Raw genomic sequence first — 23,555 nt, forward strand, 5'->3', positions numbered from 1 at the left:
AACCGCTGCCCCCAAGATTGACAATCGCATTCCTAGTCTTCCTGCTATGACATCGATCAATTAGGGTTGGTTGTCAGAAGTTATTCTCACGGGGCATTGAAGCCATCGTGGGGTTGACGCATGGTGCTTACAGCTCTAGCTTTGGTGTTTTTGGATTACCTCAAGAAACAAGTATTTTAGACGCGACCCGTGACGTCATCCCGCCCCATCATGACCAACGTCCAAGGAACCTGCCAACGGTCGCGCTCACCACACTTAGATCTCAACTACCGAACAAACCATTGCTCTAGCCCTTTGTAATTGAATTGAAACATCCATCGATACCTACATCTGTACTTCGTCTGGTCTTCGCCCTTCCTATCTTAGCTCCCTACCCATACCCCACCGCGCAGCGTCTGCGCGACCACACACACACGCGCACACATACTATGAGCCAGCAGTACCTCCTCCGGAACGAGCCCAGCCGGTTCCCGCCGCCGCCCGACATGGCGAAGCGGCTCAAGTCCAAAAAGTTTGTGGACCCCGAGGGCTGGGACGCCGGGCAGTCGGAGAACGACAAGCGGCTGAAGTGGCTGCACGACGAGCACCGGCGCGCCATGGAGGAGTGCGCGTCGCGGCTGCGCCAGGTGGACCATGACCAGAAGATGTCCGAGGCGGACAAGAGCATGGAGCGGCACCGCCTCTTCCACATGAAGGCCATGCAAGAGGCCGACACGCGCCTCGGCGAGGCCCAGTCCTCCATCGAGGCCCACCGCGTCTTCCACGCCGAGGCCATGAAGGAGGCCGACGGCCGCCTCGAGATGGCCGACGACAGCATGATCAAGCACCGCGAGTTCCACGCCCGGGCCATGAAGGAGGCCGACGACCGCTTGGCCGCCGCCGAGGGCAGTATCCAGGAGCACCGGAAGTTCCACGTGAAGGCAATGGAGGAGGCCGACGAGCGATTGGCCATGTCCGACGACAGCATGATCGAGCATCGAAAATTCCACGAGCGGGCGATTAAGGAGGCCGACGAGCGGCTGGCGGCGGCGGAGGAAAGCATCCAAGAGCACAGAAAGTTCCACGCCCAGGCCATGAAGGAAGCGGATGAGAGGCTCGCCATGAGGGACGACAGCATGATCAAGCATCGCGAGTTCCACGCCCGAGCCATCAAAGAGGCAGACGAACGACTAGCCGCAGCCGACGACAGCATCAAAAACCACCGTATCTGGCACGCGGAGCAGATGAAAGAAGCCGATGACCGGCTCAACCAAGCGGACGACGCCATTGTCAACCATCGGGTTTGGCACGCCGAGCAGATGAAGGAAGCAGACGAAAGGCTCAACCAAGCAGACGACGCTATCGTGGGTCATCGTACCTGGCATGAGGAGCAGATGAGGGAAGCTGACGAGCGGCTCAAACAAGCAGATGATGCCATCGTAGCTCATCGTACCTGGCACGCAGAACAGATGAGGGAAGCAGATGAGCGGCTAAACAGGGCAGACGATAGTATGATCAAACACCGGGAGTGGCACAAGGAACAGATGGAGGAGGCGGGAAAGAGGATACACATGGCAGAGGACAGTATGAAGCGCCATCGAGTATGGCATGCGGAGCAGATGGTAGCGGCGGATAAGCGACTGAGCGGAATGAGCTAAGGGGATTCTGCAGATGGGTATCAAATGAGGTCAAATGTGTTAGTAATTTGTAATATCAACGAGCGGTTCATATCTGGACTGAGAGTCGAAGCTTGGTTTGTCATGTACGATTGGATTTCTTGCTGGAGCGCTAGACAAGACTACACTCGGCCACTCATGCCGGGAACTAATGAACCACTTGTTAGCTTACATATGTACTTCTGTGCTGAGTCCCCATCAGACTAAAACTGTGTCCGTGAGTATTTGGCGCCATGTCTCACTTCTCGGGGTCACGTGGGCAAGCGTGGAGTGCCCCCATGATCAGGGGCGTCCGGTTTCGATATTTCTCTTGGCAGTGGGCCTCGTAAGGCAGTGTCCAGGGGTCATGGAAAGTGGATACTTGGATGGCTTTTGCTACTGTGAGTCTCGACCTTGATATCTTCAGCCACCACCAATCACATTGAGAGCCAAGCTCAGCTGAGGCGCCACAACTTTCAGGTCGGCACTTGTATCATAAAATAGGTAACCAATAGGAAGTGTGCTAGACATTACATTCCAATCAAATGCGGACGGTCGCCAAGCATGGCGGCAGTCTGCAAAGCTGAATCTTGACTTGAGGAATGGAACTTGCCGCGGTTGACCCTCAACTGATAGGCCGCTGAGAAAGAGCCCCTGATCCCGTGCTATTTCATAACTGATCCTATACTTGTTCCATTCTTTTCATGAATTTATGCTAGACGTGAGCTTCGCGGTTTGTTGGTTCTCACCCCATACATCGTGAACCACTTATTCTGTCGCAACCCAGATAGCCTAACATGTCCAACAGCACGATCCCATACAACTACACAGCCTCCGCGGCCGAGCTCCAAGCTATCACGATCGACGAAGCAGCCTGCTACTCCCTCCCCTTCGGCGGCATCGGTTTCGCCTCGCACATTTTGACCTACTACACGGCGGTGATGCTGTACCTAGGCCGCCAGCCCCTGAGACCCTGGAAACGACTTAACCACAAGCGCTTCGACCTGATCCTCGGCTCCGTCCAGCTCGTGATCATCATCGTCCTGACATCTATTTCCATCAGCTGCTGCTGGAGGTCCTGGCCTTTCGCCATGTTGGGCGTTTGGATGCTCACCACGTCTGTCTGTGTCTCGGTCCTGCCCATGCTCATGTCAATTGTCCATGGTCAGGTCTTGGAGGTTGAGCGTACGGATACTGATGGACTAAAGGTGGAGGTGGCTACGAAAGTACGCCGCATGGTTGTTTACGTACCTCTTATGGGAATCATACTGATACTGTCGCCTTCAGATATCCTTGCCAGGCACCAAGCGTATCCTGATCTGGCCAGCCCTCCTCTGGGTCTTAGGATCGTTCGCGGGCGTCGCTGGCACCATCATGATCTCGCTACCACACTACATGGCCGAGGCCATCGAACATCGGTTCGGACCACTGTTTATTCTCACCACTGTGTTTAGTGGACTACTGATGCTGCCCCTGATATTGATGATATGGTCTTGCTGTGTGCTGGAGGCAAACGCGAAGTTCGTTTTTGGGGTCCTTGTCTACGTCGTCTTGGGGGTGACGGTACTGGCACTGCCTTGGATGGACTGGGCGTTGGGCCTTATCACTGGGAACATGGCGGGCATACCGAGTGGTGATGCCAAGACGTTGTACTTTTGTTACGTGGTGGCTAAGAGGTTAGGTATGTTGTCGCTATGAAAGCATCTGGAATGGTTGGAGTTATTTGTATTACCGGTAACATCACTCCACGATAGTAAGGTATTTCTGTCAGTACCATACCTTCGCTTGTCCTGGAGGGGGGTGTAGGGCACTTTTGATCAGGGCTCGAATGGATGGTGATGTGGTGCCACTTTAAATACTGAACCAGCTGGCCCCGATATGAAAAGCATGGCGTAAGGTAACAGGTGGTAGCTATGGAATCGTCGATGCTTCTGGTAGCAATGTGACGGATAGGAGACAGACGTGGTGAGCAGTAGATGAGCAGTCCGAACTCAAGGATGTACATACCTTGTGTACCTGCCTTGGGCGCTTTTTCGCATTGACTGATTGATTGGACTTTTCAGTGCAAAAGTACCTACTACTTAAGGCTGCATTGGTTCAATCCTTTGGCAACTTCCATTCCTCTTCCCACCAACTGCCAGAGGAACTTGAGCTTCCTTGTTTGCGCAGCGGCACACAAATCCAAACCCTCAACCCACCCCACGCGTTTCGCCATCTCAACATCCACAAAAAATCTTTCATTCACGCAAAGACCAATCCTTTCGACATCGCTCTCGAGTCAGCCACGATGTCGTCGAACCAAGAGCAGCGACAGGACTCTATCCCCGAGGGAAGCGCTCAGCGACGCAGCCGCCAATCGGACCCTACTGTAAGTTCACTTTTACTTATTCTTGCCAACCAATTTATTTCTGCAACTTCTGACACCATTCCGACAGCTCGAGACACAGGCAGACGTTTCTCAGCACGGTGAATCGGGATCATCGGATCATGCGCAGCCTCAGCGTACCCAACCCGCCGCTCAGGCTGCCCAGACCAGCAACCCTCAGTCAAGCACCGGTTCTTCTGCCAACGGCCCCGGTAGCAACTCGTCGCAGAGAGTTTCTGGTCGTCAGGCTGCAGACGGCTTTCATCTCGACTCTCATTCGCCTTTGCCCAAGCCAGAGAACTACGAGACGGTCCTGCACATGCCTAATGGGGACAACACCCGCACCAAGGTGACCTGGGAAGTTCACGACGGAAGCTCTATCAAATCCAGGGTGCTCACATATCATGAAATGCTACGCATCTCACAAAACCTCTAATGCCGACCTTGTCATATATCAAAAGCTGCTTGAGAGCTGGAAGCCCTTGTTTGCTTCCTAAAGGCATATGCCACTGGGGACCTGAAAGAGATCGGAAGGGTCACACCCGGAAACGCGAAGCGCGATTAGACGAGGCCTCGCACCTACGATTTGTTTCTCTACAGGCAAACAAAATCTGACTGAGTCACTGCTCCTTGCCGTCTTTATCCTACGTGAATGTCATACCTTCGTTGTTCTACGTGATTCTGTCTTTGGTGAAGCCGTTGGTTTCACAATGAATTGCCCACTTAAATTATGCATGTCTCGTTGCGCATTAAACATCCGGTTGCTACACTACGAGACAAGGCAGAACAGCCCAAACTATTGTGCTGACCTTGGCTGGTTTACTGGACCCGTACTCGGGCTCATGTTCAGTGACAGCGGAAACTTGCCATCCGGTCCCGCTGACGAACGAGCGTAGCTTCTCGTTTACAGCCCGTCGAGGGTCGTTTCGAGGACCAGTCCAGGCCACCAGCTCCGGCAAAAGCACGGAACCTGAATCATCGCCCCAGTCTGGGTAGGGATCCTGATACAGACGCGTTTGTTAGTAAGATTGAAAGTCCTCAAGACCAGTCAGAATACCTACTGGCTGACGCCGAGTCCGATGTTGCCAACTGAGTTGGGTCGAGAAACATGATCCGGTACAGATCTCCTTCGCGTCTGATAGAGATGTGAAGGATACCTCCATCTCTAAGCGAGTTGATAAGTTGTCTCACGTAGTCGTTCGTCTCATCCTTGGTCATCCAGATTCCTACAGCAACTGGGGAGCTGGAAGAGGGCACAGTAACTTGGTGCTCGGCTGCCATAATGGCCTGTTGTTCTTGATTTCGTGAATTGCTAAGATCTAGTTAGCAGTGGAAATTTGCAAAAGGATGTTTCAAAGTGGTCAAATCTGCAATCTCAAAAGAGATGAATAGATGGAAGTTACAGTGACAGTAAATGGGACTCACAAGATGAGAATAGAGATTAAAGCAAGGAAATTGATGAAGTCCTTTGTTTGTGCCTTACTTTGCGTGACGCCGCGTCTTTTTCCACTCAGAAAGATTGGACTCTTGGGAGGTCAGCTCAGTTTAAAGAGCAAAAAGGTACTTGAAAGCCCCAACAGTCACAGATAAGAGCACCAATCTTACCACTCTGCACTGCACACCAATTTGACAGAGGCCCGAATTTCATTAGGCACTGATTACCGGGCGGTAGTCAGACAGCTTCATGCTCCATTTAGGACCCTACCTTACTGCAACTGTAATTGTCCTCCGTCAACGATCTGGCTCCATTACCTCACAACCCAGCTTGCACACCAGAATCCCAATCATTTCCTCTTGCCTCCTTCACCAAACTCGTTTCGACTCCTGGCTGTTACGCTGACGAGATAACCTTTCCTCATAAAACCCTCGGCCGTAAACCAGATGGCACACAAGAAAGGAAGACGTGGTAGTTCGCAGGACACCAGACGGCCTGCACAGCGTGGCAGACCCGCCAGACGCCTTCGGGACCGCTCACCGGACAGCAACGCTACCCCGCCTTCTTCCGAGCAGAATGATCATGGCAGCGGACAAGGAACCGAAGAACAAGATCTCCGACACCACCTTCGAGGAATCGCCAACTACTTCTTCCGGCGCCATGAACCGAACGTGGATGTGGCCAAGCTCGACGGCCTTTTTCAGGTCACCTGGGAGTCGAAAGGCACGACTCACAACTTGGGAAGCATCGAGGTCGCAGACAAGGGCCGTCGATACGTGATCACCGACAAGTGGTCATCGCAACTGGAGCAGGCAGCACTGGATGACAGCTCTGCCCAGGACGCCTCCCAGGTCAAGGCCCCCCTGCCGGAACAAACATATGGACCGATATCGCGACCACCGATTGGTTTGGGGAGGAGTTCGATAATGCCCCCACCAACAGAACGCGAACGCCTACGCGGGATTATCCCGTTGGATATACCGGAGAGCCAATTCGCATCAGAGGCTGGTGAGAAAGACCACGGTGCCTCCGCCAAGACCGCGGCCGAGAAGAAACAGGATGCTGGAGCTGCCGGCGAGGCAGGCAACAAGAACTCCTCCTGCATCTTGCACCCACAACAACCGGCACCTGGCATCAGTCTCAGCAGTCTCAGAGACGCTTTATCGGACTGCCAGCTCGGAAAGGGCTCGGATGCCCGAAGAGCTCCGCAACAGAACACCAGCGACGAAGCTGGTGACCCGACTTCCTGAACATCGGGGCTTCCAAATGAGTCCCAGGAATTCAGGCTGTAGTGTTATGTTATACCCTCGCCCACTCGCAAAGCACTGTCGAGATAGATATGTAGAAGCGTGTAAATAGACAGGCCTTTGGGCTGTCCAATGGATTCTCTACTCTGCCAATTACTGCTTTGCTAATAATATGCTCAACGTGATTATATGTGCAAGTCGAGTTTTGTTGCAGGTGGCTTGTATGATGTTGTAGACTCCCGATTATTCACAATAATTTAGGAATGCCCTCGCCTTCTTCTGTACATACCAAGTAACATGCTCAAAGGCAGTTGCTCCATCTATCTACCTAATATCGAAAGTCACCATCTCCGACTCAAGCTTCTCCTCCTTCTCCAGCCCCGAAACCCATTCTCCCCGCATGATCCCATGCAAATAAGACTCGCCAACCCACTCATACTGTGTAGAACCCCCTACACCACCCTCCCATCCACCCTCCTCCCGCTGTGGCGCCTTGCCAGGACGCAGCACAAACGGCACATCCCCTCCCGTAAGCACACAGACGGCATCGCTCATGCGACACCCCATCGGCGCCAACCCCAGATAACCCCTCTCGGTAATGACAAAAGAGCGTCTCGCCAGCCGCGAGGCCGCGGGCACCAGATACGCCATAGCCCCCTGAACGTCTGTCCCCTCGCTCTCCAGAAAACGGGCGAGGTTCTCGCCAAACTCTTCCTCCGGCGGGCCCTGCCAATCCCCGTCGCGGTCCGCGATGAGCGTGCGCCAGAACACGGACCGCAGGGCTTCGGCGGATCCGTACGGATTAGGCTTCTTGTCCTTGATACGCTCTTCGACAACATCCCTCCACACCGAGCACTTCTCGTACAGCGCCCGCACCCGCGCCGCCCGGCCCTGCGCCTGCAGCTCGGGCGTAATCTCCGCCGCCAGATCAATGACGGGGAACGCATCGCAGAACCCGACCTCGTCGAACCGCCAGCCGTCGATCCGCAAGCGACACCCCGCCGCCGTCTCATTCGTCAGCTCCTTCGCCTCGGGCTCGAACCGCATCCGCGCCTCGCTGTGTCGGGGCCCGCAAGCCTGCGCCGACAGCCGCGGCAGCACCAGCGTATCGCCCGGTCCCAACTCCACCCGCGCCCCGAACAGCAGCATCACGTAGCCCTCCTGCTCGGTGTACCAATCCGGACACCAAGTCGGCAGCCCCTCCGTGCGCCGCCGCCACGTATACTGCAGCGACTGCAGATGCCGCGCCTGTTCGAGGATATGCATCGAAACCCGCACGTTAAGCAGCGCATCCGACAGCTTCCCCGGATCGTACTCCGGCGGATCCAGCGCCTCGCGGGCGTCGGGCCCGACCAGGCTGCGGAGCGAGTAGAACCGGTCGCGCGGCTGGGTGAAGCCGAAGCGGTGCGTGACCCCCAGCCAGTCGAATAGGGGACACGCGTCGCTGTGGGCGTCGCGTCGGTTGAGCGCCCAGGCCGACAGGATGATGTTCAGGGGGTAGGACGGGATCCGGCGCATCCCCGCAACTGTCCGACCATGGGCGCGGCGCGCGTCCTCGAGCGCCACCATGCCGTCGAGGGTGCCGACCGGGGCGCCGCCGCACCGGAACTCGGGCGCGCGCGACTTGAGGATCTCCTGGATGATCCAGACGCGGCCCCACCAGGGCCGCGCCATCAGCGCGGCGAGGGCGTCCCAGTCGGCTTCCTGGAAGGACGTCTCGAACCAGGCGGCGGGGGGTGTGCCCTGGAGGCGGCGCCACTCTTCGTCCATCAGGTTGACGCAGCGCATGGCGCGGTCGCTGTCCCCGCTGGCGGGACCGAGCCAGACGATGGTCTTGGAGGCCCGCGCGTAGATCTGGCCCATGAGCGGGAGTTGGAAGCTCTTTTCGCTGTACCCGGACTGGTCGATACAGAGCGCATCGATCCAAAGCTTGACGCACTTGTCGCGCTCCCGGAGCCCGTTGAGGGCGTGCTTGAGCTCGGTCCATACCTCCACCGGCGTTGTTTCGCCTTGCAGTCGGATCGTGGTGTCTTCGGCTGTCCGTTGGCCCCAGGTATACGAGAGGGCCGTATAGGGCAGCGGGCCGTCGCCGTCAAGCGAACAAAGGACAAGAGAGCCCTTCAACGGGGCACCTGGCTCGCCCTTTTCCAACTCCAGTACCCGAATGGTCGACCCGGGCGCTTTGCTCAGACTTACCAGATCATACACATTTGACGACATCTCTGCTGTAGCCTTTTCCCTTCTAACAGCAAACAGAAAGACCAGAGATGCCAAAAAGATAGATGAAGATGTTATGGTGAAACCCAAACGCCACAGCTGAAAGATGTTGGGTTGGGGTCTGCTCGGCTGGGGGTTCTAGCGCGGTGAGCTGAAGGGGCTGATCTTCAGCTGAAAGACTAGCGTGATTCCATACAGAACCAGCCTCAGAATGATTCGATAGGTATCAAAAGTATGGTATTCTGTTTATTACTATCATTACACATCTTTCTATTAGTGTTACATGTCAGACCAGTCTTGTTCTCTAGATCTCTGCCAAACGCCATAAATGCTATGTACACCCCCGCCCATATCTAATACAAAAAGAAACAACTAGCAAGTCGATTCTCTTTGGGCTTTTCCTTTTTTGCTACTCATGTTCAGCCCGAGCTCGTTTCCATCAACATCGCGCTCTTCCCCCTCAACCGCGGCCCGTAGACACGGAACGCGATCGGAATCGGAATCATCAGCGCCGCCAGCCCCCCAAGGACAGTACAAGCCCACTGCGCCCCCAACCCCTGGAACATCTGCGTCGAGAAGAGCGGGAACCCCGCCGCGACGGACGAGCGCAGTATGATATTGGCCGCGACGGCCGAGGCAGCCCTGGAGACATTACAGTTAGAAACCCATCGAAGAAGCGTGAAGGATGGGGTGAAACCAGACAAAGTCTGACAACTTACACTGGAAGATACGCGTCAACGATGTAGTTGAAACACGGCAAGAACACGCAGAGGATCCCGAACCCCAGAAACAGCCCCGCCACCGTCGGGACAGCCCAGTGAATATCGGGTGTGAACCCAGTCCAGCCAAACCAGAAGATAGCCCCCGCAAACACCGGCGCCCCAACCAGCGTCGGCGCAAGCCGCCACTCGGGCACCGGCACATTCCCGTTCGCCTCCAGCTTCCGCGCATACTCGCGCTGCTGCGACAGCACGAACCCGACTCCCAGCACCTGCCCTACGGCAAGAGCCAAAAAGGGAAGCCCCGCCACCCCCCGACGCATGCCGTGCACCGTCTCGAAGACGTAGGGGAACCCGGCCAGGAGGCAGTACGTCAGCCCGTACACAAACGACATGTACATCGAGACGAGCAGGAGGATCGGCTCGGTGACCAACATACGCAACGGGCGCGTGAAGTACTTCTCGACCAGGCGGCGAAAGTCGAACTCGACGAGCTCATGGGGGGCGTGGATGCCGCCGTCGTTGCCCTTGTGCTGGCGCCGCAGCGCCTTGGCCTTGGCCACCAGGATGCAGGGCGCGTAGGTCTCTCGAACGAAGAACAGGGTCAGGGCCCCGTTGGCGAAGGACAGGATTGCCGGGACGTAGAGGGTCCAGCGCCAGCCGAGGTCTGTGTTGATGACAGTGAAGCCGCCGAGGGAGGGTGCGCCGAAGGGCCCGCAGAATACGCAGAGGGCGTACAGGGTGATGGCCACGCCGCGCCCGCGGGTCTCGTACAGGTCGGAAAGTACACCGGGTACGACGGTTAGCTGAGATGCACCGCACATGCCGCCGAGAAAGCGGCAGATAAGCAGCGTTTGGATGTTCGGGGCGACGGCCGTGCCGATGGTGAAGGCGCCGCCCGCGAACATCGCGACGGTCAGCGGCCACTTGCGACCCCACAGCTCCGATGATGGCGCCCAGAAGACGGGACCGAATGCGAAGCCGAGCACATACAGGGTTGTGCCCAGCCTCCCGACCTCGGCACTGACACCAAGGTCGCGGATGGCGCCCTCAAGGGCTGGTGCAAAGACAGCACTGGTGTACGACACGATGAGTGTCCCAACACAAACGGTTATTGATATGAATAATCTGATCGGACAAGTTTAATAAGTAAGACGAGCTCTTCGGTAAGAGACAGGGTAAAACTTACTTCATAAAGCGTGACCATCTGTACGGATGTGTAGGGTCTGTCGGCCCCTCAAATGTGACGGTGTAGTCCGAGGACTCGGAAAGGGGCGGCGTATCAGCACCCTCCTGCCCGTGATGTAACTTCTCGTCCTGCGTCATAGCTCCGCGACACTATAAGGAGCGTCGATGTTGTTGTTTGTGGTCATGAGATGGTGTCTGCGTCGTATGTAAGATGATGCATGTGTATAAACCCCTCGATGATGACCGGCAAGTTCGATCTCTGCCAATTTTAATGTGAATGACTGCTCTTAAGGCATCGATGCGAAAATTTGTAGTGAAGCGTTGTCGCACGCAATGAATGATATAACAATTGCCTTTTCGGCTTGGAGCGGGACCTGCGGGATCTTCTACCCGCGACACCCGCAATACCCGCAACAGTGGATCCGCCTCATGACAAGTGCTCAACCATCTTCGGCAACGCTTGTCATCGATTGCCACAGCTTATCGCTTAGGTGCACAGCCAAAACGTTCTTTATGTGTCGAAGCCAGCCCACCGGCTCATATCGCGGAGCCGAGAAAAGGTTATGCTTCCATTGGGGCGGGAATTCTTCAAAGGCCGAGGAAAAGAGGACCCCCAATCATGTCAGTGTTCAAAAACTCATCGAGGTCAGCATCTCTGAGCGACGGCAGATCCGACACCAGAGCTTCCAACCAAGCATGGTCGTCCGAGTTGTTAGTATGGGTGGGACCCTGGGGTGATAAATCCATCCGAGGCTCTGGTTGGTTTTCGGCGAGCGCTTTGCTGAAGACGGCAAGGTCGTCTTTGCGGCGTTGCTGATGCAGGAGGACAAGTAAGTACGCCGTGTGGTTTGCTTCCCGCATGGTCTCGGTGTCGTAAATGGAAGTAACCAGTCCCACGGTTTGGATCGCTTCGGGAAGTATGGCGAGAGACGAGCGTGTATCCATGATGAGTAGCACACAAATGATGTGGAATGGCACATTGGCGACTTGGTGCCATGGGGAGCAGTCCTGGACCATGCTTCGCGCGCACCCAAGAGCTTTTCTCAGCAGGTCAAGAACCTGTTCTGCCAGGTTCGACATGTCCAAGTTCTGTGAGAGGATACGGCGGACTAGGCACAGTACGAGATTGGTCTGGGCCATAACGGAGGGCGGTTGGGTGTGCGACCCGTTCAGGATGCTGGAGAGAGTTGATAGAAGACCAGTATCCTCTGCTGCTACACTTGGGTCGAGACTGACAGATGTGGGGAGAAGCCGGATGAGCTCGGCCGTGAAATCGCCTGGCCTCGGTGCGGGCGGTAGAGGCAAGTCATGTTTCTGAAACAATACGCGAGAGAGTCCGAGGTCGAACGAGGTCCATGCATTTAGATGATGCGAGACCCCTACTATCCTCCTCTTCAGGTCCGGATCGCATTGCGCGCTGGGAGGGAAGCTGGATGCATAGACTGCATCCGTATCGGAATCCGAGTGCAGACCCAAGGCTTCGATCAGATGCATCAAGGTGCTGCTGGCGATCCAAGTAGCATGCGGCGAATCGGTCAGCCGCAGATGGATAGTGCGGAGCAGCCAGCCCGTCAGGAGATCGAGGGAGGGCGACATCGAGAGAATGTGGCTGTCGAGGGTGGACCGGGCCGATTGCACTAAATGCAGCTCCGTGACGGTGCAGTTACGCTGTGAGAACAGACAGCCGAGCGCGGCAACCCCGGCCAGAACGCTGTCATATACTCTCGGTCTCGGCTCCGACGTCCATCGCGAATTGAGCCGTTCGAAAAACTGCCGCCTGTCGATGAACCCATAACACGGGTCCAACTTGTCGAAGTAGACTTGGGCCAAGACCTGGTGGGTTTTGGCAATGAATAAGCGGATAATTGATCAACCTCGATTGAGACTTCACTTACCTCCATGTGGTCGAGCGAGGTAATCTCGGTGATCTGGAGAGCCGTGGCAGCAGGAATGGCGGAAGATAACTGTCTTGCACCAATGTTCCACCCGAAGAGGTTGAGCCTGGGAGCCCGGGTCGGGTCCATCTTTAGCCCCAATCTCCTCACCGTGGTGGCTCCGGAATTGGCTTCGACCCGGCGACGGAGTCCATCATGGGCGGAGGCAGCTGTATCTGGAGTCGCACAGGTTGTAGGGGTGACTACGTCAAAGCGCAGAGGCCCAGACACGACACTCGGTGGTCTCGGTGAGGCCTGCGCTGGTGGTTGAGACGTCGACGACGAGGATTGCCGGACTTGGTAGCTGCACTCATACCCCCACTGGCTGCAAGTGGAACAGGGAGGGTCCCGGCCGTCGCATTTCCGCTTGCGCTCGCGGCAGGGCTGACAGGCGAGACGGGCACGTTTCCGTTTCGGAGATTCCATATCGGAACGATTGGCAGATAGGTACTTTGTGGTGGACGGATAGCAGCAGGTGCGGGTGCGGGGGAGCAAAGGTTTGCGGGTATTGCGGGAAGTTGGACTTTGCCGCCAAGAAGGTTGGGCCGGGGGTGTTCCAAGGCGTTTCCCCATTGGTCCGCAGATAGACCGCGGTGTTTAGGTAAGCGACATTGGGTTCTTTGTTGATCGATGTACGTATCTGGTCGTATTTGGACTAGCCTAAAGTATATGCAGGAAAGGGGCTTTGGTCGTTCTTACCCCCTGCGTCAGAAGGCATATCTCATAGGCTCAACGCCTACACATACAAACGCAAGGGAGTCGCTCATTGGAACCAATAGTACAAGACTAAGTCTAGCCTGCCAATTTATAGATCAGACAAATGGAAGTTGGCATGCAATGACCGCAGTCCCTGACGGCTGACAGGTGGTTATCCGAAGCAGCCAGCTGCGCAACCATTTCCTTCGAGGCGACGTCATGCCTTTCAAATCCTCTGTTAGTGGTCATCACCTCTTTGAATCGCTGTCACGTATCTGGAAGCCCCTCGACATTTTTCCCATTTCCCAAATAGATTCTTTCTTGTTTGACTGGCAAAGGGTCGAATCGAATGTGTCAAGACACTTTTACAGCATCACTTCTGCAGCACTAGCACAGTAAACCCTCCAATGGCGTCCAGCACGGAATGCGTCTTCACTCGATATGTTCTCGAGAACAGCCGGTGCGCTCACAAGGTTCAAGCCATCCAAGTACTAGTGTCGCTGACTTCGTCACCCAAACGATAGCCTGAACCTGATGGACCGGCTTTGGGCCAAGCTGTTCGGGTATCGGTTTCACCCAAAGATCCCACGCGACAACATTGCCAGAGTGGCCGATGTAGGCACCGGGACCGCGTATGTGTGCTCCATGAACTTTCCTGCTCCAATTCAACGTCAACTTGCACTGACCCTTCACCATAAACTGAACAGCATTTGGCTGTTTGAAGCCAGCACGGATCTCCCCGAAGGAGCGCAGCTGGACGGTCTCGACGTCTCGTTCAACTCCGCCCCGCCGGCCGGCGTTGTCCCAGCCAACTTCCGATACCAACGCTGGCACGTCAAAGAGGCCGTCCCCGAGAACCTGGTGGGCGTCTACGACGTCATCCACGTCCGTTTCTTCTCCTTCGTCCTGGTGGACGACGATATCGCCAGTGTGCTTGCAAAGCTATTCCAAATGCTGCGTACGATTCACGAGCCCCAACGGTCCGAACCAAAAGGTACTAGTAATCAGCAGCTCGGCTGACAATGAGACAGAGCCCGGTGGCTACATCCAATGGGAGGAACCCCCCATCGGAACAATACGCATCGACAAGTCGCGCCCGGAGGACTCGACGGACCAGCTCTGGAGCCTCTGCAACCTTATCCAAGCGCAAGACCCACGCCTTCGGCCGACCTGGCCGAACCGGCTGCCGACGCTCTTCGCTGAGGCCGGGTTCGTCGATGTCGAGCAGGACGAGCGGGACGCGCCGCCCCTCCTCGCCTTCCAGATCCACGAAGCCAACCTCGTCATCTACGAGCTCATCGCTCGCACCACCAAGAGCGAGCACATGGCGGCGGAGCTGCGGCGGATCCTCCCAGGGGCCCTGGACGAGACGCGGAAGGGGGCCTATGCGACTTCGCTCCGGTATACCTGGATCGGGAGGAAGCCATAGACCAAGATGTGACTTATCGTAGTCATATCAAGCCTTTACGGGGTTCAAATGGGTAGGCCGAGGTAGCTTGGCCTTTTTTTTGTTTTTGTTTTCAGTACTCAAGGAGATGAGGTTATGTGCTCTTGAAGATTACTAGGCCTAAAGGTATAAATGTTGTGTTGTTAGAACAAACGCTGACCTCGGTCTAAAAGCCGAACATTCATATGACCCTGGTCCTTTTAGGTACCAGTAAAATCATGGTTGGGACCCGTCGAGGAACTTTCTTTGTTTTGAGCCAAGCCGGCCTTCTCTCCGCAGTGGTAGTCGGAGACAGCGGCGATGTGACTTTTATCCTTGGCCCTGCTTGGCATCATCTCGCCCAACATCCACTTTCGCGCATCTCCCCGCATTATGTAGCATGATATACGAGCCCCCTACCCCGTGGGGAAAACCAATGAACTGCCGGGCCGTCTTTCGTGTGCGGGGGTGGAGAGCTTGGCGTCGTGGGCGAGAGAGAGCAGTATAGATATAGAGGCGGTATCAGTATCGCTGCTAATTACCTACTTAGCTCACATTAACGTCAGGTATTCAGTTACAATACAAGCAAAAGCCGAAGCGACTGCATCACTACCAACAATGGGCGGCGGCACATCTCTCTGGGCCTCTCCCGACTGGAAGAAGGATCCCCGAGAAATCTTCAACCGGAAGCTACTCTTACTCGGAATCACTGTCGCGTTCGCCGGCGCTCGTATGGTTTCGATCAAGGAAACATCGGAGGCGTCCTCACCTTCAAGAGCTTTCGCCACGCCATGGGGTTCGACGGGCTGAGCGAAGCGGAAGTCAGCGCCAGAGGTAAGTACAGCTCCGCTCAAGATACCACACACAGTTAAACTGACGACTATCATGCAGAGGGGAATATAGCAGCTATGTGTTAGTCATCACAATTCTCCCTAGTCTGATACGGCACCTGAAGGCAAAGCAACCCGACTAACACCCTCATGCCTCGCAGTGGCCGCCGGCGGAACCGGTGGCGCCCTAGCCGCCGCCCCCCTCTCCGACTTCCTCGGCCGCAAGAGGTCCGTCACCCTCGCCGCAGGCCTGTTCCTGGTCGGGTGCGCCATGCAAGAAGTCCCGAACCTGGGCGTCTTCTACGCGGGCCGCTTCCTCGGCGGCCTCGCCATCGGCGCCACCTCCATTCTGGCGCCGCAGTACCTCGCCGAGAACTCGCCCAAGTCGGTACGCGGCAGCCTGACCACCTCGTACAACCTCATGATCGTCGTCGCGCTGGCGCTGGCGTTCTGGACCAACTACGGGGTCTCCAGGTGTTGGAGTGTGAAACATCGACCCATATATCCTACGATAGATAGATATATAAAGCTAAACTTCCTCCTACATATATATAATAATAATCTTTTTATTAATTTATTTAATTTTTTTACTTTTTTATAATAAATTATAAATCCAAGTAATTTATATTTAATTTATTCTTTAAATAAAAGGAAATTAATTTTATATTTTTTTATATAATAATTATTTATTTATTATATAAATATAAAAAGATTTATTATTTTAATTTTTATTATATAAAAATTAAACCCTTTAATTATTATTTCTTAAAATACGAATTTAATATCGATCGACGAATAATTTCAATATAATATATAATTAATACCCTTTAAAATTTATATTTTTAAAATAATTAATATAATTATTATTTATAAAACCGTAAACGCGGTATTCTAACCGCTAAATTAAATAAGCGCGTCCCACTATTTTAAACGACCTCGATATTACGAACTTAAATCTTTATTAAATATTATATATTTATTTATATAATAAGTTTAATACTCCCTTTATTAATATCAATTATAATTTATTTATTCTATTATCCCTATTTATAAACGTTTTATATAAAGTTATTTTTAATTAATTTTATTTTCTCTTTAATTTTTAATTAATTTTATAATTCTTAAATATTATATATATATTTCGAGTTTATTAACGAGATACTTTAATATACCGCCGTTTTTAAAATCTTTAAACCTCTTTATTTAAAAGGTTAAAATCCTCGCCTTTTTATATATACTTTTAAAGAAATACTTTAATTTAAAATCCACCTTAATTAAATTCTTTTCCTTTTACTTTATTTAATTACTTTTTAAGAATAATATAATAAATTAACTATTATAGCGATTTCTTTAAATATATCGCCGATTAAAAAAGGAATACCTAAATTAATAAATTAATATTATTATCGGCTAAATAATATATTATATATTAAAGGTAAATAGAAAGCGTTTATTTTATTAAATTAAAATATATCGTTAAAATTAAAATTAATATAAACGGTATTTTTAAGAAATAAAAGTAATTTATAAAATTAACGAGATTTATTTTATTTTTATATCTTATAATTAATTTTTTAAATAAATATTATATTAATATAAAAATTAAATATTAAAAGGCGATAATTAAAATTATAAACCGTATTATAATATAAGATTTTTTTTTATAAATTAATAAAAGATATAAGATTAAATTTTAAAATATATTAAAAAAATATATTCGTTAATATTAATAATTTTTTATAATTATTATTAATTATTATATTAATTAAAATAATATTTATTTAAAAAATTTTTTAATATATATTATATATAATTAATATAAATAATAAGAAATAAATAGATAATAATATAAATTAATAATAATTCCGTATTAAAATAAATAAATATTTTAAATAATAAAATTAAAAAAATTAAGTTTTTAATAATAATAAATAATAAATATTAAGCCCCCTTTTTATTATAACCTTTAATTATAGTTATTTATTATTCTTTATAATATAAAGTTTAAAATAAACCTAAGGCTCGCGATAATATTATATTTAATTATTAAAAAAAAAATTATTTATTTATACTATATAAGCTTAAAATTTATCGGAGATTACTTATATTAAATAATAAAATTTTTAAAATTAATATATATAAATATCGATTTTATATAAATTTTCGAAAAAAACTTTTAAAAATAAATATAAATTTTCGCGATATATACTTTTTAAAACTTATAATTTATTTCTCTTTTTTATTATATATATATATATATATATTATTATTTTTTACTTTAATTTTTTTTATATTATTATATATTTATAATATTATTTATATTTTAATATTTATTTATATATATTATAATAATTACTAATAATAATAACGACGTTATATTATATATATCCGTAAAAAATACTTTTAATAATTTTAATAAAGCCGGCGCCGTTACGCCGATAATTAAATTTTAACTTTTTAAAAAGCTTTATTTTTATAATTATTATATCGCTTTTAATAAATTCGATTTTAAAGTATTTAAAACCGTATTTAATAATATACTTTTTAAATTATTATAATACGTAACTTTTTATATATATAACCTATACGTTATATATAAAGTATATAGTAGTAAAAACCGCTATTAAAATTATTAAATAATAAAAAACGTATTTATATATATATAAAACGGGAATAAAATTTCGAAAACCGCGGAGCTTAATAAACTTAACGAAGGTCGATATAATAAGATCGCGAATTAATTTAATTAATTAAAAAAAAAGTCGTTATTAATAAACGAGAAATAAATAAACCGAAATTAACGAGTAATTTTTAAATAAATATATTATTATCGATTTATTATTAATCAATTATTATATAATTAATTAACTTATATATTTATTTAATTTAATTTATTATATAAAAAATAATAAATTTTATATAAATTTCTTTTTTTAATATAAATAATAAATTAACATTTTCCGCAGGACGAATTAAAATAATATTAAAAAGCTTTATAAAGTATAAAATATTTATAATTTTAAATATTAATGTTTTATTAATATTATAATAATATTATAACTATTTTTTAATTCCTTATTTTAATTTATATATATTAAATATTAACGATAAATCGATCTTTAACGTTAATTCTTTATAAATTATTCTCGTTTTTAATATTATTTATAATATTAATATTTTTCCTTTTAAATAATAATATTTAAATTTTAATAGTTATTATATAATTATTTATTATATTAACGTATGGCCTATTAAATTAATAAATAATAAAAAGAAAGCTTTTAAGGATAAACTTTTTAATAAGCTTTTTTAAATTAAAGTTATTATATCGATTAAGGCCGGGTTAAAGGATAATAATTAAGAAATTAAAAAGTTTATAAATAAAGATTCTTAATGGTTTTATATTTTATTCCTTAAAAAAAATCGAATATAATTAATTAAAGACGTTTTATTATAAGGATATTTTTTTAATAATTATTTATTACCCCGTTAATGGTTAAATTATATTAATAATATTTATTAAATTTATATATTATAAAGGATATAATAATAAACTATAGTTATATATTTATATTTAATTATTTAATACTCCGTTTATTAATAAATTTAGGACGATTTTTTTTTATCCCTTTTAAAAAATTAATCTTTTACTTTATTTTATTCTTTTTAATTTTAATGCTTTTTAATTATACCTTTAATATATAATATTTAACGAATATATAATTTATTTTTAAATAAAAATTTCCAGGCGGTTAATAATATATATCATTATAATAAAAGGAATCGAAATTTAAAACGCCTTTTTTTATCGGGTATTTTAAAATAAAACCCTTTTTAAAGATAAAGTTATATTTTATATTACGCTATAGGATTATATAATTTAATAAAGCTTCGATATTAATTTTAAAAAGGTATAAATATTTAAAGGTAGATATAAAGGTATAATAAATATAATAAACAATATAATTTTATACTATTTAAAGCGGGTTTAATTTTTACGTTAATTATTATTTTTATAAAAAATATATTAAATATTATATATAATTAAATAATATAATATAACCCGAGGTTTTTTATATTTAATAATATTTATTTAAATTAAATTATTAATTTCTATTTATAAAATACTTTTTTAAAGGAAAAGTTAAAGATTTAATTATTTTAGCTTTTTATATATATTAATTTAATTCGAAATTCTTAAATTATAAAAGATATAATATTTTATAAAATATAAATTAATTTACCGCTTGACTTAAAGATTTATAAATTAAAGGTTTAATAAATAAAGTTTAAACGAAATTAATATCGCTTTAATAATTATAAAGATAAAAATAAAATTAAAGAATTTATTAAATAAATTATATAAAAACGATTATAATATAAAAGATAAATTATAAAGGAATATTATAAATATTATTTCTATAACTATTTAATTTAAAATTTTAAAAAGTAAATAAAAAGGGGTTAAATAAAATAATATAAAAAGCTAATTATCGATTTAATTATCCCTAAATATATAAAATAATTAAAATTTTATATTATTAATTTATTAATTTATATAATAAGGAAAGAATTTAATAAAATATTAAGGTTATTAATTTATATATAATTCTATATAATAAAAAGGAAATAATTAAATAGAAATAAGCTTAACCTATTATTTCTATTAAATAATCTATAACTATAATATTTATTAACCCTTAAATAAATTTAAAATAAATTTATTTCCTTTATTTTTAAAATTTAATTAATATTTTAATTATATTAACGATAAACGAATAATATAAGAAAAACGAACCTTTTAATATTATTAATTTATTAAAAGGAATAATTACTTTAACGATTAATATTTAAAGGTTAAAGAATATATTAAATAATTTAATAAATTTATTAAATATAAATATAAAAAATATAAAGGGATAAAATTATATATTATAAATTACTTTAAGAATTACGTTAAATCCGTTTATATTATTATGCTTTAAATATTTAAATAAATCTAATAACGATGGATTTAAAAAATGAAATTAAAATAATTTTATAAATAAAGTAAAGTTTTATTATTAAATATTAATTAAAAAAGTAATTATAAAAGAATTATAATATAAATATAAAAGATTATAATTAATATCTTATTATATTAAGATTAAATATAGACTTTCCTTATTAATTATAGGATTTAACTTTAATTTTTAAATATTATATTTTAAATTTAAAAACCTTTTTTATAATTTATTTAATCCTTTTTTTATTATATATTAATTATTATTGAATTTAAAATAAAAACCTTTATTATAATTAATTAAATTAATTAATTACCTTAATAAATATATATAATATTCTTTTAATTTAAATTATATCTTTAATTCTTTAATAAATTATTATATAATTATACCTTCTATAATTATATAAACCTATAATTATTATTATAGGGAATTTATAAAGATACTTATTACGTAAGCGGTTTCCTTTTTAAGAAATAATAATTATTTTTTTCTTAAGGTTATTTATTTCGATAATTTATTATTATAACTTATTAAATATATACCTTTTTTTATTAAATATATATTATATATTTACTTTATTTATATTAATATATTATTTTTATATTCCTTTAATAAATTTATTAATACTTATAAATAGCTTAATAACTTTATCTTAATTTAATTATTATTTAAATTAATTTATTTACTTTAATAAAAATATTTAAATAATTTATTATCTTTATTTATTATTACTTTTTTATTATTTATTTTTATTATTTATTAACTTTTAATATAATTTAAATTTATTAAAATCTTTAATTAAATTCGTAATAATATCTATAATTTAATAAAAATTACTTCTCTTATAAAAAATAACTTATTTCCTTATAACTATAAATCTTTATATTAATTAATATTTTTTATATTATTATAATTAAAATATTAAAAGCTATTTAATATAAAGTATTAGGTTATTATTTAAAATTAATAAAGAGATTTATATTATTCTTAACTTTATAAATAATAAATTAATTTATAATAACTTTAATTCTAAATTAAAATAATATAACTTAAATTAAGCCCCTTTCTTTATATTTATTTAATAATAATAAGAATCTTTTAAATCTACTTTATTTTAAAAAGCGATTATAGCTTTACCTTATATTAAACCTTAATTAAAAAGGTTTTTTAAATAATATTAAAACAGCGCTTAATTTATATTTATTTAATAATTTTAATAATATAATTTAAAGATATTAAATTATTAAGTTTTATTTATATTTATATTATAAATACTTTATTAAATACATTTTCTATTTTTTATTATAATCCTTATCTTTTATTAAAATCCTATAAATATATATAATCTATTTTATTAATAACTATATATTAAATAAAAATATTAAATTTAATAAATTATATAAAAATTTTTATTTTATTATTTTAAATAAAGGTTATTTTATAATGAATTTATAGGATTATTTATTTTATATTATATTATTATATAATTTAAATTAAAATAAATTATATTTATTATACTTTAATATTATAAGGATATTATTCTTTAAAGTTAAATTAATTAAGTTATTTATAAAATAAAGTTAATATTAAATTAAATATATAATTATTAATAATAATTATTTTTAAATATTAATATAATATATAATAAAATATAATTAAAAAATATAATAATAGAAATAATTTAAATTATTTATATTTAAATTTTTTTTAATTTTTATAATAATATACCCTTTTATTTAATAAATTATTAAAAACTTTAAAATATATAAAAAAACAAGTTTAAAATAAGATTTTATTAAAAGTAACGCCGTTATTATTTTATATATTTAACTTTTAAATTTCTAATTAAATTTAACTTAATTAAATTATTATATTTTTTAATTAAATCAATTCCTTTTATTAAAAAGTATTTTATAAATATTATTTAAAAGGAATAATATTTAAATTAATTTATAATTTAAAAATTAAATAAAAGAAGTATTTATAATATATTAAAGATTAAGTTAAGAGATATTAATATATATAAAATAAATATATTTATAAAATAAATAATTAATTAATATATTTTAAAGGGAATTAAGAAATTATTATAAAAAATAAATTATAAATAATAAAAATATTTTTTTTTTAAATAATATAATTAAATATATTACTTTTTATTTATTTTTTATATTTTTAATTTTTTTATATTTAAATTATATAATAATAAAAATAATAAAAACTTAATAATTTATATATATACTTTTTTATTCTTTTTACTTTATTTTTATTTTTATTTTATAATATATATTATTATTTTTCTTTTTATATTCTTTATTTATTTTATAACGTCTTTTTTTATTTATTTTAATTATATTTATTATATTTTTCTTTTCCTTTAAATTAAAACTTTTAATTTAATTTAATTTAAATATTATTATAAAATTAATAAATTATAATTAAATAATTAAAATATATATTAATAATAAATATTTATAAATAAAAATTATTTAAATAAATAATAACGCTTTAAATAAATTTAAGGAAATAAAATTATTAATTTATTTTAATATTCTTTAATTTAATAAATATTTAATTTAAGGTTTAAAATATATTATTTATTTATTTTATTAAATTCTATTTTAATTTAAATTTAATTTATATTTTTATATTATAAACTTTTTTTTATATAATATTATTTATATTAATATTAAAGTTTTATTATTTATAATCTATATTTTATAATATATATATATATAATATTTTATTTAATTAAAGTTTATATATAATAATTTAATTAATTAAGAATAATTCCTTATTTATAAATATTTTATTTAAATATATATCGCTTAATCTTTTTATTTATATTTAATTTATAT

At 41.8% G+C, this 23,555-nt stretch overlaps 10 protein-coding genes across 10 annotated transcripts; 6 read left to right on the forward strand and 4 right to left on the reverse strand.

Annotated features, from left to right (window-relative positions):
• Window positions 1–428: 428 nt before the first annotated feature.
• Window positions 429–1,637, forward strand: PG985_003331 (uncharacterized protein; the record flags this gene model as incomplete). Its single annotated transcript, XM_066823100.1, has 1 exon — window positions 429–1,637. The coding sequence occupies one exon, from the start codon at window positions 429–431 to the stop codon at window positions 1,635–1,637; it is 1,209 nt and encodes a 402-aa protein (XP_066690532.1).
• A 794-nt stretch (window positions 1,638–2,431) lies between these two features.
• On the forward strand, window positions 2,432–3,332 carry PG985_003332 (uncharacterized protein; the record flags this gene model as incomplete). Its single annotated transcript, XM_066823101.1, has 2 exons — window positions 2,432–2,860; window positions 2,922–3,332. 2 exons carry the CDS (start codon window positions 2,432–2,434, stop codon window positions 3,330–3,332), a joined length of 840 nt encoding a protein of 279 aa, XP_066690533.1.
• Window positions 3,333–3,921: 589 nt separating this feature from the next.
• Window positions 3,922–4,435, forward strand: PG985_003333 (uncharacterized protein; the record flags this gene model as incomplete). The annotated part of the gene is made up of 2 exons (XM_066823102.1): window positions 3,922–4,002; window positions 4,070–4,435. 2 exons carry the CDS (start codon window positions 3,922–3,924, stop codon window positions 4,433–4,435), a joined length of 447 nt encoding a protein of 148 aa, XP_066690534.1.
• A 184-nt stretch (window positions 4,436–4,619) lies between these two features.
• Window positions 4,620–5,280, reverse strand: PG985_003334 (uncharacterized protein; the record flags this gene model as incomplete). Its single annotated transcript, XM_066823103.1, has 3 exons — window positions 4,620–4,643; window positions 4,809–4,987; window positions 5,061–5,280. The coding sequence occupies 3 exons, from the start codon at window positions 5,278–5,280 to the stop codon at window positions 4,620–4,622; spliced, it is 423 nt and encodes a 140-aa protein (XP_066690535.1).
• Window positions 5,281–5,880: 600 nt separating this feature from the next.
• Window positions 5,881–6,684, forward strand: PG985_003335 (uncharacterized protein; the record flags this gene model as incomplete). The annotated part of the gene is made up of 1 exon (XM_066823104.1): window positions 5,881–6,684. One exon carries the CDS (start codon window positions 5,881–5,883, stop codon window positions 6,682–6,684), a length of 804 nt encoding a protein of 267 aa, XP_066690536.1.
• Window positions 6,685–7,005: 321 nt separating this feature from the next.
• Window positions 7,006–8,901, reverse strand: PG985_003336 (heterokaryon incompatibility protein; the record flags this gene model as incomplete). The annotated part of the gene is made up of 1 exon (XM_066823105.1): window positions 7,006–8,901. The coding sequence occupies one exon, from the start codon at window positions 8,899–8,901 to the stop codon at window positions 7,006–7,008; it is 1,896 nt and encodes a 631-aa protein (XP_066690537.1).
• Window positions 8,902–9,317: 416 nt separating this feature from the next.
• On the reverse strand, window positions 9,318–10,943 carry PG985_003337 (bicyclomycin resistance protein; the record flags this gene model as incomplete). Its single annotated transcript, XM_066823106.1, has 3 exons — window positions 9,318–9,540; window positions 9,618–10,745; window positions 10,807–10,943. 3 exons carry the CDS (start codon window positions 10,941–10,943, stop codon window positions 9,318–9,320), a joined length of 1,488 nt encoding a protein of 495 aa, XP_066690538.1.
• Window positions 10,944–11,393: 450 nt separating this feature from the next.
• Window positions 11,394–13,165, reverse strand: PG985_003338 (uncharacterized protein; the record flags this gene model as incomplete). The annotated part of the gene is made up of 2 exons (XM_066823107.1): window positions 11,394–12,638; window positions 12,701–13,165. The coding sequence occupies 2 exons, from the start codon at window positions 13,163–13,165 to the stop codon at window positions 11,394–11,396; spliced, it is 1,710 nt and encodes a 569-aa protein (XP_066690539.1).
• An 804-nt stretch (window positions 13,166–13,969) lies between these two features.
• Window positions 13,970–14,864, forward strand: PG985_003339 (uncharacterized protein; the record flags this gene model as incomplete). The annotated part of the gene is made up of 2 exons (XM_066823108.1): window positions 13,970–14,393; window positions 14,467–14,864. 2 exons carry the CDS (start codon window positions 13,970–13,972, stop codon window positions 14,862–14,864), a joined length of 822 nt encoding a protein of 273 aa, XP_066690540.1.
• Window positions 14,865–15,652: 788 nt separating this feature from the next.
• PG985_003340 (uncharacterized protein) lies at window positions 15,653–16,621 on the forward strand (the record flags this gene model as incomplete). The annotated part of the gene is made up of 3 exons (XM_066823109.1): window positions 15,653–15,695; window positions 15,853–16,157; window positions 16,604–16,621. 3 exons carry the CDS (start codon window positions 15,653–15,655, stop codon window positions 16,619–16,621), a joined length of 366 nt encoding a protein of 121 aa, XP_066690541.1.
• Between the last annotated feature and the right edge of the window lie 6,934 nt (window positions 16,622–23,555).

The sequence above is a fragment of the Apiospora marii genome, assembly GCF_038362585.1.
Source record: "Apiospora marii strain CBS 49790 chromosome Unknown utg000002l_segment0_segment0, whole genome shotgun sequence".
NCBI classification, from domain to species: domain Eukaryota; kingdom Fungi; phylum Ascomycota; class Sordariomycetes; order Amphisphaeriales; family Apiosporaceae; genus Apiospora; species Apiospora marii.